Here is a 15,858-nt window from a genome sequence, read left to right as displayed (position 1 = left end):
GAAAAAGGAATGGAGAAAAGAAGAATAAATAAGCAAACACTTTCCGCCCATCAACATCTACACCCATTGAACAGTAACCTTTGGGATAGTTACAAAAGAAAGGACGAGAACGACAGAATAACTATCAAGCTAATCAGCGGGGTCGAGGACAAAGTGGTCGACAAAAACTATCACGCGGAACTTCAATAGTAAAAGACAACAAAAAAAAAGAGCCAAGAGACAATTTGGTCCGAATCATCAACAATCGTTTCCAGTGAAGAATAAAATTTATTCCATGTGTGCAAAATGGGGTAAATTTTCAAAGTTCCTTATGAGGACAAACGATTAACTCATGCGAGAGACCGGAACCAATGAACGAACAGAAAACCAAGAGGACATCACAAAGATAAAGATAGTGACCCAGTGGCATTCGCTGATTTCACAGCATTGAATAGACAAGAATAAATTGCAATAGCAGAAACATTTGAATTGAAAGATTTAGCAAAAATACCGGAAGAAGATGTATACGGTCACATACTAAATCAAAAGCGAAAACAGAAAATATATACGTCATTGCGGGTTTGGTTTGTTTGTTGTGTTTCCTAAACAAACTTTGCAAACTTTTAAGAAAAGACTATAAATCGGAAAAACTTATCTTCATCCCGCCGGAGGGTGTGGCTCCAAGTCTCCCTGGTCAAAACGGAACAAAATCAGTGTTCTAAAAAGACAACTAATTTTTGCACTAGAAGGCGTTGAATGGAATATTCAACCATCCCCATTCATCATCGTTATCGACCAAAATACAAAACATTATGGAAGATTTGTTCTGCCACAAGCTGGATTAAAGTATATAAAGGAGAAAACAAGAGACGATCAGACATTCCATATTCAAGAAAAATATAGTCCAGTACCAAAAACAAACAGAAGGAAAAACGATCTTTTCCAAAAGGTGTGAATGAGAAATTGTAGAACAAAAGCCACGTAATGAGAACCCAAATTTGTTATACCTATTCAAAAAAAAACGGAAAACGTATTCCGATACACTTGCGAGAAGTAGTTGAAAGAGAGGTAGACAGTTTCATCAATCAGAAACACATTGTAAAATTAAACAGGTAGAGTTGTCAGTGCACTGCAGAAGCAGTGAAGGCACAAGGCCACATGTTAGAAAAATTGGCAATAGAAAAATTTGACTCCTCATGATAAAAGTTTTTATGGCATCAATTCATCTTCTCACCGGATACAATCAACATTTAAGACAAACTGTTGCAGCACTACGACAAGTCTACAATCTAAGAAAATAAAAAAAATATTCACAACATTAGTGGATACTTTAATTAGTACACGGATTACTTCTTTCGAAATATACAACCTAAATAGTCGCAAACATGAGAAAGCAAAAAAAAAAAAAAAATTACACAAAGAAAAACGAGAACACAAAAGAAAAACAATAACTCAAGCGTTTTTATGCGGATCTAGTGGAACTAACATCACGGTTCGATTGCTCTATCAGAGCAGACGAATGGATGAGAGACGTAATTAGTGCACACATGAACTACAAAACTATAGCTGATGAACTATTAGCAGAAACGCGATCCCCACAAAAGCTTACGAAAACCCAACACGTCGCGAAAAAGGAATGGAGCAAAGAAGAACAAATAAGCAAACACTTTCCGCCCATCAACATCTACACCCATTCAACAGGAACCTTTGGGATAGTTACAACAGAAAGGACGAGAATGACAGAATAATTATCAAGCTAATCGGCGGGGTCGAGGACAAAGTGGTCGACAAAAACTATCACGCAGAACTTCAATAGTAAAGGACAACAAAAAAAGAGCCAATAGACAATTTGGTCCAAATCATTAACATTTGTTTCCAGTGAAGAATAAAATTTATTCCATATGTGCAAAATGAGGAAACTTTTCAAAGTACCTCAAGAGGACAAACGGTTAACTCATGCGAGAGACCGGAACCAAAGAACGAACAGAAAACGAAGTGGACATCACAAAGATAAAGATAGTGACCCAGTGGCATTCGCTGATTTCACAGCATTGAATAGACAAGAATAAATTGCAATAGCAGAAACATTTGAATTGAAAGATTTAGCAAAAATACCGGAAGAAGATGTATACAGTCACATACTAAATCAAAAGCAAAAACAAAAAATATATACGTCATTGCGGGTTTGGTTTGTTTGTTGTGTTTCGTAAACAAACTTTGCAAAATTTTAAGAAAAAACTATAAATCGAAAAAAACTTATGTTCATCCCGCCGGAGGATGTGGCTCCAAGTCAAAACGGAATAAAATCAATGCTTTAAAAAGACAATTAATTACTGCACTAGAAGGCGTTGATTGGACTATTCAACCAACCCCATTCATCATCGTTATCGACCAAAATACAAAACATAATGGACGAATTATTCTGCCACAAGCTGGAATAAAGTAGATAAAGGAGAAACCAAGAGACGATCAGATAATCTATATTCAAGAAAAATATAGTCCAGTACCAAACAACAAACAGAAGGAAAAATGATCTGTTCCAAAAGGTGTGAATGAGAAATTGTAGAGCAAAAGCCACGTAATGAGAACCCAAATTTGTTATACCAAATCAAGAAAACGGAAAATGGATTTCGATACATTTGCGAGAAGTAGTTGAAAGAGAGGTAGACAGTTTCATCAATCAGAAAAACATCGTAAAATTAAACAGGTAGAGTTGTTAGTGCACTGCAAAAGCAGTGAAGGCACAAGGCCACTTGTTAGAAAAAGAGGGAATAGAAAAATTAACTCCTCAGGATAAAATTTTATATGCGATCAAGTCATCTTCTCACCGGATACAATCAACATTTAACACAAACTGTTGCAGCATAACGACCACTTCTAAAAACACAGATGAAAAAAAGACTTGATTGGAAAACTGATCACTTTAAGGTTTTTTGAACAACTATTAAAAAAATTGGTAATTGACAACACAGAAAATAATCATTTTGACCAAAGTTTGAGACCAAGTTTGGAGAATAATGAAGTTAGGGAGATCACATCAAACTAACCGAAGTTATTTTCTGATTTCGCTTACGTTTTACTATATTAGAAAAGAAATATTCAAAAAACGAACTCGAATTATACGTGATGGTGTGGGCCATCAAACACTATAAATACTTTTTGAACCAGAGCAAGGTTATTGTCATCACAGACCATCAAGCATTTTTCAGTGCATTAAACGCAAGTGGAAAATCAAATACTAGTCAGATCACGTGCACAAGATTGATTGACCGATTATTTTCCTTTATTTTCGATATCAAACAATTACTACTAACAAAACTGAGACTAATAGACTCTATGTCACGCAACCCAGCGGGATCGACAAAACTCCGAAATGTTTACGATGAGGAAAGTCAAGCGGGGTCAATTTTTTTGTTCACTTACAAACGCGAGATAATTGAAGATCTCATCTCGAACAACTTAGCCAATCAAAAACTCGCGCCCTACACTTGAACAATAAGCGCAGAGAAAAAGAAAGGACACTAACAAACCTATCGAAATCCCAATTGCATTTCAGCCCTTCCGTACAATTCGAAAGCGGGCAAAAAAAATTTAAAAAAAAACTCGAAAACACGAAATAAAAAGTAAACTGGCCCAAATTCAGACGACTGTTAAATCAAAATATGCAAAATTGAACAAAAAACAACATTTATGAAAGTCAACGACAATACGAGTCTTCAGGAGCAGAATAACTACCGATAGTGCGAGTAGCAGAGAAAAAAAACAGCCCAACCAAAAAATCAAAAGGGAACAACACAGAATTCGAATGGCTGGGAGATTGAGCCCGAGAAGAAAGCCTCTTCAACCCGCAATCGTTTAAGCATAGTGCTACAACAACAAAATTCGAAGATTGGACATTATCCGGCTTGAATAAACAATCGCCTCAGGAACAAAATTTCCAATTAGTGCACACAAACAATCAAACCAAAAATGAAAGACGCCAGGCAACTGATAAGAAAAATAATCAAACAGATATCATTCCTGAAAAAAAAACTTTTCAGACAGTCAAACAAAGACAAGCACACATAAATAACAGAGATGAGAAAAGCTAAACCGTAAAACTGCAGGAAATGGAACGAGTCCAGCACACAAACACAACATGACTACAAAGCGTTGGTGTCACAAACAAACGAGGATTCGCGATCCCAAGAAACCAAAACGTAAATAGACTTACCATAGAGGTACAGGAAAGTTAGAAAGACGGTGTGAGCGAGCTAATTTTAAAAAGTATACCGATATGAAGAAATAACACCGAACGAAGAGCCAACGACGCCAACAGTATGTACATCCGACATAACAATTACAAGAAGCAAGCCATGAAATGATAACAAGCGCCATAATAGTCCCGAAGGACCAAGAGATGAAACGTAAGCGGAGAAAGACACGCCACTATACAGATGAAAATTGCAAAAAAGTTGGGAGTTACCTTCATAGCGGCTGCGAGCCGGTGAGAAGCCTTGAACTGCGCCTACGAACAATATTGGCTCAACATTCGTAACCGAATAGATGTACATGACGACTACCTTTGATTAGATGAACGTACTTGTTCCCTACGCAATTAAGACAAACAGTATCGGAAAACATCCACTACATTAACCCAGAAAACGCTGCAAGGCTAGACTTTTACCAGCATATTTTGTTCCCACATATCCATAGAGCGATTGTCCAAAAGGTACAAATTTGTCCACAATATACTGAAGAAAGTTAAATCCTTAAAACGGGTTATAGTAGAAACACATCCATTCCTCTTGGGACCAGCAGTTGATTCCTAAGTTTTGTAGTAGTTATACCCTAGAACTCTAGTTGAGTAGGTTCGACTAGGTTTTGCAGGGCCTCTCCCGGACAAGTAGCAATAGATAAATGATCAAAAATTTTAACAGCTAAAGTATTATTCAACACCTTAAAGTATTATTCAGTACGCATTGCTATGAAAATCATGCCAAGCATTTTATCCTATAACGGTAATCCGCGAAAGCTAAGATGCGATCAGGCACAGACATGTGGGGCGAAAAAACTGATTTTTTTGTAGAGCAAAAAAATATGAAATTTTATTATTCGCACATGTAGATGCCCACAGATCTTTAGAGGTATTTGAGCTAACGATAAAAACTTTAAAATATAGGGTAGGAGTTATGAGAATTGATTAAGAAAATACTTTCTAAGTTAGCATCGGATGTAGCTTAAATCAAAGGCATACTCCACATCGCTCTGCAAGGAGTGACAAATTTTTCATCGTTCGAGGTTCACATGGACCGATAACCAAACTAAGCGTTATCAAATATAGCAACATCAAGTTTAACAAACTATCAAAATCGGAAAATTGCAAAAGACGCCTGTTTGGATCGAAAAAACCTGAGGCAGTCACCACTTCCTGCAGAGGTAATGCACGACCTTCAATTTGCTTCAAAAGATGAGGAGCGAAAAAACGCCGGCCAACAGAGCAACTACCAGAGCTGGTACACAGGGTCCCCGTAACATCAACACAAGCAACACAACAGGAAACAGGTGTGAAAACTAGTCAGGCGCTAGCTAAGGAACGGCAAAAACTAAGTTTCTGATATAAAGCGTACAAAGTCAGGTAGAGAAAACTTTCGAAAAAACTCCGATAAAGAAGCAAGGAAAGTATAAAGTATCGTTAAAAAAGTAAAAGATCCAAAAACGTCCAACAAAAATACAAAACTACGGACGGCGTGCGTGGATATTCTAGAAGCCATTCAGTCAAAACCAATAAACAAGGTGTTAGACGTAGTCGACCTAGCATCTCCGACACTCAATCCAAACAGAGATAATCGACAGGAACTAAGGAAAGATTTATTCGTCATCGAACAAGGGAATAAGAAGACAACTGACACTCCAGAACCAACAAAAGACGAGGAAGACTCCGAACCAACAGAAGAAGATGCAAATAACTAAGAAGACGATAGCAAGGAGGTTGCACAAAACAAGGGTACATACAGACAGACAGAGCGAAATTCAACTTTCAGAGGAAGACAATGCGTATAATAATAAGAAGATCAAAGTCACACAAAGACTTCATAAACTCAAATAACTGAAAGTCCCGCTTGGGGTTCAAAACTAAGTCTTTAATTTGTTATTTCCGGGGAGAATGTCATTCGGCCGGAATGGCAAAACTTTAACGAAAGATATTTATACACTGGCATTTGAATAGTGAAACTGAGACCTTTCAGAACTTGAACAAAAAATTTACTATCCAGTCTTTTTCTGATACGTACCCGCACCGAAGTTTCTCCGATTATTATCTATTATCTGACGATTTTGTGGTCGAACAAAAAATTGTTTGTTTAATAATCAATTATCTGGTGATTTTGTGGTCGCAGAGTAGAATAATCGATCATATGGAGAAAAAAAATCCATTAAAAAACTTTAATTTTATGTCAATTATATTGGAATTATAATAGATTCTAATAGATTCCCGCACCGAGCGCCCATCGATCATTATCGATTATATTGTCATAATATGGTCCGCAATAAAATGACAAAATAATAGATTATAATCCATTAAAAATGGATTATAATCTTAATATTTTTTTGCCAATATAATCCATTGTAATCAATTTTAATCGATTTAATGGATTTTTTTGAGGGGTTATTCGTGAAATTTACGATTTATTTAAAGTTATCTTATTTCCTTTTTAGTGCAGTTGCTACAGTTGCTTTTTGGTCTCTGTTTTTAAATTCATTGCAGTTTAACACTTCATTTTACTGTTTTTTTTTACCACAAACTCCACCCGCCTCAGTTTAAATATATCCCCACAATCAGTTAAGCCCCCAGTTCACTACCCCCACCAGTTTACTACCCCCCTTCACAGCTTACGCCCCTCCCCAGCTTACGCCCCTCCCACTATTTACCCTCCCCCCCCCCCCTCCTCCCCAGTTTACCACTTTATCCCCCCCCCCCCCCGTTTTATTTACCCATCCCCCGGTTATGCCCCCCCAATTTACACCCCCCATTTTACCCTACCCCTTCAGTTGGGGGGGGGGGGGGGGTAAAAATCTTGAGGGGCTGAAGGGATGACGTTGAGGCGTTTCCGCAAAATTTGCAATTTTTTTGCAAAAATAATCGAATTTAGCTCTAAAAATGAAATGAATTATAATCAATTATAATGAATTATAATGGATTTTTATTTCACATGCTTTTAGCATGTGCTTTTAAGAAGAGAAAAAGTCAGTTTTTCAGACAACAAAATCCATTTTTTTGACAACATAATTTATGTTTTGGGTCCCAGATTTTACTGCATTTTTATGGCGATAGCAATAGTTTTTGTTGCGATTTTTTGGCAGTTTCATGGCAAATACAGTATATTTTATTGCATTTTTATGGCGATTTCAGGGCGAAAAAAAAATAGACTTTGTTGACATTATGTGGAGATAAAAAAAACGTTTTTGTAGAATTATAAGGCAATATAATCTTCATGAAAATAATCTATTTTCTTTCTATTATAATAGAAAATGTTGCTTAAATTGGTTACACACAATCGATTATAATGGCAACATTTTCCGCAACATTTTCTCAAGGTAATCTGTTTTTATTCGAGAAAACTCAGTTCGGGTACGGTACTTCATTCTGTTTGCTAATCAGTCCGGATTAAATATTAGAGATTGCTTATACATTGATGTATGACAGCAGACAAAAATGATGCACCTAATCATCTCAACAGAAATTCTGGGTACATTTTCGGAAAAAAAATCTTTAAAAAGTTTTTTGAGTGCTTAGTGTTTTATTTAGAAGGCTATGAAAAAAAAACGTGCATAAGGAAATTGGAAATAATTTGAGACACTAAAAAACCTATTGCTTACTTTTACTTCAAAATAAAATATGCATACTTTATACAAGTTGCAGCACAGATAATGGACGACGCTTGTAAATTTCACATCATTCGTGAAATATTTTGGTATGGTCGCGACGCGACATTTGCGGACACCTAAACTACAATGACCCTGTTCGAGATTTTTTTGCTGCAACTTGACTGAATATTGACTGAATATAATAAAACCACACCAGGTATAAATGATCCGCTTTTTATTCGAAAGTCGTAAAGGAGATTTTTGTTAAAATTACTGTTGAATTATATTCAACCAAGGCAAAGCGATTCAGCACTGATTTTAATCAAGTCGTCAATTACATTTTTGGCAAAACATGGTTTTGACTGACCTGACAATTACGGCAGGCTAAGGCCGTTATAAGAACTTAATTAAGAAGCTACACAAAAAATTAGATTGTGGGGTGGTTACGAACCCGGTCATCAGTGGGAGTTTGACTAAACTTTATGTTATGAGTAACCAGCACCAAAAAAGCTATTAACTTTTTGGTCTGTTATTGGCTTAGACGGTCGTCGGCCAACTGTTTTTTGTTTTACCGGCTCTATAGTTCAAACTTATTGTGCAGTTACAATTTATTCAGTTAGCAGTTCGCCTAATGTTTACTCCCTGGAGAGGCAAGATGAACGAGAGGTCTTACTAGTTGGCCGATCAGATAAGGTCTTAACTGTTGCGGAGTCAGCGACGTTGTTTTAGTCATAGTGTAACGCAGTTACTTGATCTACAGGGTAGCGCCCTTTGCCCTCATAAGTACTGCAAAAGATAATTCAGAGAACCTTTCAACGTTTTTCCTAGAAGTTTGCTGAAAAGCTGGCAGTCTTGGGCACCAGAAATATGCCAAGTAATCCTCGCGCCACAAAAAGTGAAAAGAAGGTATATCACAAAAAGGTACGCAAATCGGAGAAATATGCGCTCAATGTGATTCAGATTCTTGAGTCATTCAGATTCTTGTTCTGATCTCGGCCGCAATTAGGTTTATGATTCCAGCTGTCCAGCACAGTTTTTGGTTCTTATGTTTGGTATCTAGCGTCGGTCGCTGGCAAAATAATCTCGCCGAGTCGCCTTATCGAAAGCGTGCGAACAAAACTCGATATCTGTTCGAACTATATCGTATAAACAAAACTTAACAACAATCGATTAAGTTTTAGTAATCTTACAGCTGATGCATGTTCAATTAAAACAAGTTTAATCAGCTCCAATTCTAAGCATTCAAGCTTGGTTTAATCAGCAACCAAGCTCACATTTTTATCAGTACCCGATTTTGACAGACACAAACATGTCAATCGAGGTCTCTGCAAAGGCTGTGTATAATTAATTAATTTAAGTAGCTACGGAAAAACAAACGGGTTTTCCCCTGGGGTTCGAACCCGGTTATCAGTGAAATTTGAATATGCTTTACGTCCAGGTGAAATATCTTTTTCAATTTGAGCTCAAGACAACAATTTCTCTCAGATGGCTTTGTCAAAAAAATCAATGGACCATTTTTTGTTAGAATGTCGTAAAATGACTGAATAAAAAAATACCCCAAGCAACTTATTTTTCGACTTGTTGCGTGTCGCAGTGGTCAAAAAAATAAGTCAAGGCCAGGCCAAAAAAAAGTCGCAGCATTGTCGAAAAATAAGTCGCGGCAAGTTTCACAAAATAAAAAATGTACCTAAAGAGTTTTAGATTGCCGTGACTGCATTGTGGTTACCCATTCATCATTTGGAAAATCGCATTAACAAAAACAAAACAAATCTGGCATCACTCATTACGCTAATAATGATTTTTCTTTCTTTTGTAATAAAACGTTGTCTCCCCACCAAACTTTAAATTAAAAGTTCCAAAATTATAGACAACGCGTTTCTTGAAAAGTTTCCTGGCGCATATAATTGGTTTTGTGACTAAGCATAGAACAATTGAACGTTTCTTCCTCAATTTTGAAATGTGGGCTAAGAAAAGTTGAATCGATCGTGCAAAAAAATTTTCTAGTTTTTTTTTTCTAGAAATTTTTAGAAATGAAGCAGCTTTTTAAAAAAAAATCCAATAAGTTAGGCAGTTTGACTTATTATTTTGAATTGCATGCTGTCATTCATTTATCAGTTTCATTGAACTAAATTTATTTATAAAAAACTGCTAGTCATACATATATCATTAAAAAAATAGTGTGAAGAGCATTTTTGATAGGCTCAATGTAGGCATAATGGTGTGATAAAAATTTTCAATCTATAGAAGTCAACCCGAACCCGGGTCTTGTTTGTGAGGCGAAAAAACTAATAAAAAGAATAATTTCAAAAATTAGAACTTTAGGCATAATTTACCAAAAACAAACGAGGTGACTAATTATAAATGAGAGGGCTTTGCCTTGCTCCGAGCAATTTGTTACTAGTAAATGTCAGCATTCTTATACCATTCAAGTTGCGAGTGGTTGTATTGTAGCAGTCATGCTAAGGCTCTTCTATTGAAAAGAATAATGAGTTACGTTTGCTTAGGGCAACCTATCGGATTTCTTTAACTGGATTGTTGCATAATCGGAACTTTAGCAAATATTTGGACCAAGTTAACATGAAGCTGTTTATTTTATGTCCGAATGTAGTTTTATGTCCTATTTTTTGTATTTTTATGTTCGGATGTTTTATGCTGAAATAGCTATCGTTGCTGATGAGTTTTGATTATTTGTGCTGGTAACAAAATCGTTCAATCACGCTTACTTGTAAGTGCACGAGCATTAAACATGACAATTTTATTCTTGCTGCAAGAGATACCAAAAAAATGTTACATGCTACAATTTAAATTTATTATTTGTTATTAAGTCTTGTAACTAAGAAATGAAGAAAATCGTTCAAACAAATGCAGTTTGCCGGCAGAAAACATCTGAAATTGAAAAGAAAACAGAAGATCTGTACTTCTCGTCCAGCGAAGATGAAGAGGAAACACGTTCTCATTCTGTCGAAGACTGGACCAAAATTGGTGAGGCTATCAAAGCTTGTTTTTCGAAAGTAAAGGAAAAAAATTTAGAAAAAGATGATCTCAGTGAGCCTTTGATGAGTCTGAACCAAATGCACGATAGTCTGGACAGTTTTCAAGTTGATTTTTGGAAACTGGCCAACGAATTAGAACTCGTCGGACTTTTCTCAAATAGTTTGAATTGTCTGAAAAACGACTTTTTTGCCGAGCCCGCTTTCTTCAATTATGAACAGTTATCTGGTCTTATTAGCAGCGGTTCCGAACGAAGTGGGGACATCAGAAAAAAACTAATAGATTCTGGAGCTTACAAGCTGATAATTTGGAGCTTGGAACATCCAGATATCAAAAATGGACTTCTCAGCGATGATGCCTGCGATGAAAGATTGCGATGGAAGATGGTGGTGGCTCTTGATTCTCTGTTTACGGTGATTTACAACATACTCAGATATTACTCGGAATCCCAGCGAATTATGCGGAAAACGGGTTTAGTCCAAACTTGCTTGCTGTACCTTAAAAGCAAAATACCCAGCATTAAGGCATGTGCACTTTTGGTGTTGACTTTCGCCGCAGATTTAGACGAAAGCAATGAAATAATCCAAGCAACCCAATGCAATATCAAATTTGTGATTCGGAATCTTCTAGAAGAAGCGATGCGCTCAGAGACCAGACGAAATTCAAGCGGTTACACAGTTGAAGAGTTGTTAGAAAGTTTATCCAGATTGGCAAAAAACTTTAACAATGCGATTGAAATGTTGAATCTTGGAATAGTAGACGATTGTTTCAAAATACTCGATGAAACCAGGGATCATTTGGAGGTTAAATGGTCATTGCATCTTATTTGGTCCCTCAGCTTCTTGGACACATGTCGCGAAAAACTAAAAAGTCACAAAATTGTCAACATAATTCAAAAAGCCTCCCAAAGTAAAAATACGGAGATCTCAAGCGCAGCAAAGGGAATACTATGGGGGCTGGGAAAAACGGAAAAGGAAAATCTATCCAAAAATAACGCTCAAAAACAACGACTGCCAATAACCCAAACTCAACCAAAGGCCCTGCACATCATGATCAGCTATTGTTGGAATCAACAAAAAACAGCTCTAAAACTGTTCGAGGGTCTGAAGAAAAGTGGAAAAGAGGTTTGGATAGACGTCGAAAAAATGGAAGGGGACTCGCTGGAAAAGATGGCGGAGGCGGTGGACAACTCTGAGATCGTAATCTGCTGCTTCTCTGAAGACTACAGTAATAGCCAGTCGTGTAGAGCAGAAGCAACATATGCTTACAAGCAGAAGAAGAAAATAGTGTTCGCCAAAGTCCAGCCAGAGTTTGAACCCCGAGGATGGCTCGGACTCATTCTCGGCGCCGAGATCTATTACCAACTGCATAACGAGATAGATTTCTCCGTCAACTTTGCAAATCTAATCAACTACATCAACAAAACGAAATCAGTAACCGAAAGCGTCGATGAAATTGATTTCATTGTCAGCGAAAACAAACAGAACAATTTGAACTCGACTCCCAGTTCAGCTAGCATAAACATAACTAAGTTTATGCAGTGGACTACTGATGAAGTGAAGGAATGGCTAGCTTCAATGGGTTTCCAAAAATCGCATTTGAAAGAATCAGAACTGGGAACTTTCACAGGACAAAACTTGAAGGAGATGAAAACATGGCAAGCCACAGCGCCTCAATTTTTTCTTGAATTCTGTCAGAAAAATTTGAAAATCAAGGGAACCAAACTGCTGGTTGAGTTTTCTGCTGCTCTGAGAGAATTGTAAGAACGAACTGAGTGGAACATAGCTTTAAAAAGCCCTAAGGGACCTGGCTCTTACTCTTAAAACAAAAAAAACATCGGTGCAGAATCTAAATCTCCATTTTTTTTGTATTTTTATCGCGTTTTGTATTGCTAGAATTTATTTTATAAAGAAATAACGCCTCGCTTTTAGAGTATAATGAAAGCTATTTAGCAATCTTCTTCTCCTCCGCGGTTCTAAGATTTTTTCTAGGAGTGAGTTTTGTTCGCGCTTAAATTAATGACGTCATTATAGCGCGAAAGTGAAAAAGCTAAAATCAGATTTTCTTAGACAAAAGGCCTTGAAACTACTGGTTTGTCCGATTAAGGTCACTTTGCCATCAAAAATGTTTACAGATTTTTGAGATTGTTGAGAAACGTTTTGATAACATGTTAACCGGAAGATGTTTACCTTATTTTTTTTCGGATACTATTTGTTGTCATATTATCTGTTTAATTTGCCGATAATTTACAGATGTTGAAGCAGGTTTTTTAGATCCCGAGTCTTACAGGATACGAGAGTGCACCACAAGTTTCGATATATTTGGTAGTTTTTCGACATGTATTTCGATATTTTGTTGACATGTATGTTCAATGTATTTTCGTCATTTTAGTAAATCAGCCAATGGCCCAACTCGAAGGCTAATTATTTAAGGTTAACTAAGCTATGGCTATCTTAGCAGAGCTCACCTTGCGAATTGCAGCACACATACGAATGAACCCGCAATTAAATGATTGCTGGGCACCATCACTACCGATGCGTCACAACGTCACAAATATTATAATCAAATAGCTACGTAAGAACGCAAACCCCGCACCAAAGTTTTACCGTTAAAATCCATTTTGATCAAATATCTTTCAGTAAACATTCATTATAGTTTTTAAAAAATATTTGGGCGCGGAAGACGTTCGCGCTAAAATTAATGACGTCATTATAGCGCGAAAGTGAGAAAGCTAAAATTAGATCTTCTTAGACAAAAGGCCTTGAAACTACTGGTTTGCCCGATTAAGATCAGTTTGCCATCAAAAATGTTTACAGATTTTTGAAATAGTTGAGAAACGTTTTGATGACATGTTAACCTGAAGAAGTTTACCTTATTTTTTTTTCGGACACTATTTATTGTCATATTATCTGTTTATATAGCCATATAATTTACAGATGTTGAAGCAGGTTTTACAGATCCCGAGTCTTACAGGATGCAAGAGTGCACCACATTTTGATCCGCCGACCCGTGACACGAATCAGAGCCGACCCGGATGTTAGTTTGACACGAATCATAGCCGACCCGGACGTTAGTTTGACACGAATCACAGCCAACCCGGACGTTAGTTTGACTCGAATCACAGCCGACCCGGACGTTAGTTTGACACGAATCACAGCCAACCCGGACGTTAGTTTGACTCGAATCACAGCCGACCCGGATGTTAGTTTGACACGAATCAGAGCCGACCCGGACGTTAGTTTGAAACGAATCACAGCCGACCCGGACGTTAGTTTGACACGAATCACAGCCGACCCTTGACGACCAGCAGACACTTTTTGCAAAAACGAGCTGAGCCTGACTAACTTTCACAAATTGTCGACAACAGAATATTGAGGTGGCCCGCGCTCACTTCTCAGCAGATTAAAGAGCTTGAAGGACCAGAGTCAAGGACGTATTTTTCGAGCAAACGGAGAAAAAAACGGACCTATTTACGCGCAAGAAAGTCGAGACAACAGATTTTGAAGAAAAGAACAACCGCAAGGAATAAACGGAGGCCTGTACAAGTCAGGTATCGCGAAAGTGGGTTGTCAAATAAAACATCACAAACACGGCTCAAAAACAACCTACACAATTTAAACCAGCTTACTATTAAATATAACCCTTATAGAATAAACTTGTTTTGAACTGGTTCCACCCATACAAAATTTTAAGCTATTAAGTTTTTTCTCGTGAAAGATGGATGTAGAAACTTCTTAATTTTTTCCTCTGGTAGATTCGTAAAGGAGTGAAGAGATTGGAGAAACAGTTGCTCATGATTTGGAATAATCATCTTGCAGAGAGAGAGAGAGAGAGAGAGAGAGAGAGAAGAAAAGCAGTTGCTCTTGAAAAGGTAACAGATTACGTGTAACGTAGATGAGTCGAGTGTTCGTATCAAGGTTGCAGATTGATATAGTGACGAGTCCATTTCGTTAAGTAGAGCAAAACTACATGAATTCCCAGCTATTCATCGAATAGTGGTATAGGGCTAGACTTCTTTGAGTGAAGCCCCAAGTGAGAAGGATACGAATGTCTGAGTTCAACATCGAGTTGGCCCTTTTTACTGTTCAGCAGGTACCTGTGCTGCAATTCCGACTCCATACTTTATATCCTGTGAGTTTTTTGACTGCGGCAAGCAAAACCAAAAGGTTTGCCATTCCAGGGACGGAATGTCATTGAGTTTTCTTCTCCTGTTTCTTGCATGTTTCTTTGCTGCGCGAAGTTTTTCACATTGAATTTATATCTGCACCTTGTTAAGGATCTCAGTTTTAGTCAGGATCTCTGTTAATTTTTTTCGTAAAAGCATTTTTTTAGTTCGGTTATTCTAAAGATTTTGTCACCCTAGAGCTTCTAGAGCTACTCTGATCAAAAATAGTGGAGTGTGTCATAAGCGTGGTGTAGCGGGGCTATAAAGCATGCTCAGGTCCTATACTGGTGGAGCAGGCCAGTTGGAGGAGTAAAAATTTACCGCCTTTTTGAGCAGAGTCTCTTTCCAAGTTAAAACTTTTTTTATCGCGTGTTTTTTCTTTTGTTCTCTGGTTGTGTATTTTCCTCAAAATCAAATTGTTTTTGGTTTTTGTTGTTTTTTTCAGTGTTTTTACGTTTCATGTAGTTATAATAAAAATTTAAACCGAGGTTCAAAAAAATAGTTTATCCAGTTTTAATCTTGTTTCAATCTGATTTGGATACTGGGAGACTTTCCTGTTCATGTAATTGGTTTGCTGGTGTTGGTAAATTGCATTGATTAGTTAAGCTTAGTTGTAATTCCTTCCGGGTTAAGGGAAAGTTATCAAACGTGTAAAAAACAAATTTTAAACAATTAGAGTGACAAGCTAGAAATTAATTTCCAAATAATTCTACAAGGGCGAGTTACGTTGAGCTGTCGGCAAAGAGGGCGTAAAATGTGGTCGAGTTGAACAAAAAATATAAAATATACAAAAATTGAGCACACAGAAAAAAGTTAATCTATTTGATTTAGTTTCTTTAATTTTAATTCAATACTTCGTAATTGTAATTTGAAGCTCT

The 15,858-nt window shown here is 37.0% G+C and overlaps 2 protein-coding genes across 2 annotated transcripts in view; both read left to right on the top strand.

The window, feature by feature from the left end:
* LOC134845887 (protein IWS1 homolog A-like) overlaps positions 1-15,858 on the top strand; it is a 576,794-nt gene that overhangs the window by 398,147 nt on the left and 162,789 nt on the right. The window lies entirely within an intron of this gene.
* On the top strand, positions 10,549-12,999 carry LOC134856811 (uncharacterized). The gene has a single exon (XM_063873092.1). It carries the CDS (start codon positions 10,665-10,667, stop codon positions 12,576-12,578), a length of 1,914 nt encoding a protein of 637 aa, XP_063729162.1. The 5' UTR covers positions 10,549-10,664; the 3' UTR covers positions 12,579-12,999.

This window comes from Symsagittifera roscoffensis, chromosome 1 (genome assembly GCF_963678635.1).
Source record: "Symsagittifera roscoffensis chromosome 1, txSymRosc1.1, whole genome shotgun sequence".
NCBI lineage: Eukaryota > Metazoa > Xenacoelomorpha > Acoela > Convolutidae > Symsagittifera > Symsagittifera roscoffensis.
This window is presented reverse-complemented; position numbering and strand designations above follow the sequence as displayed.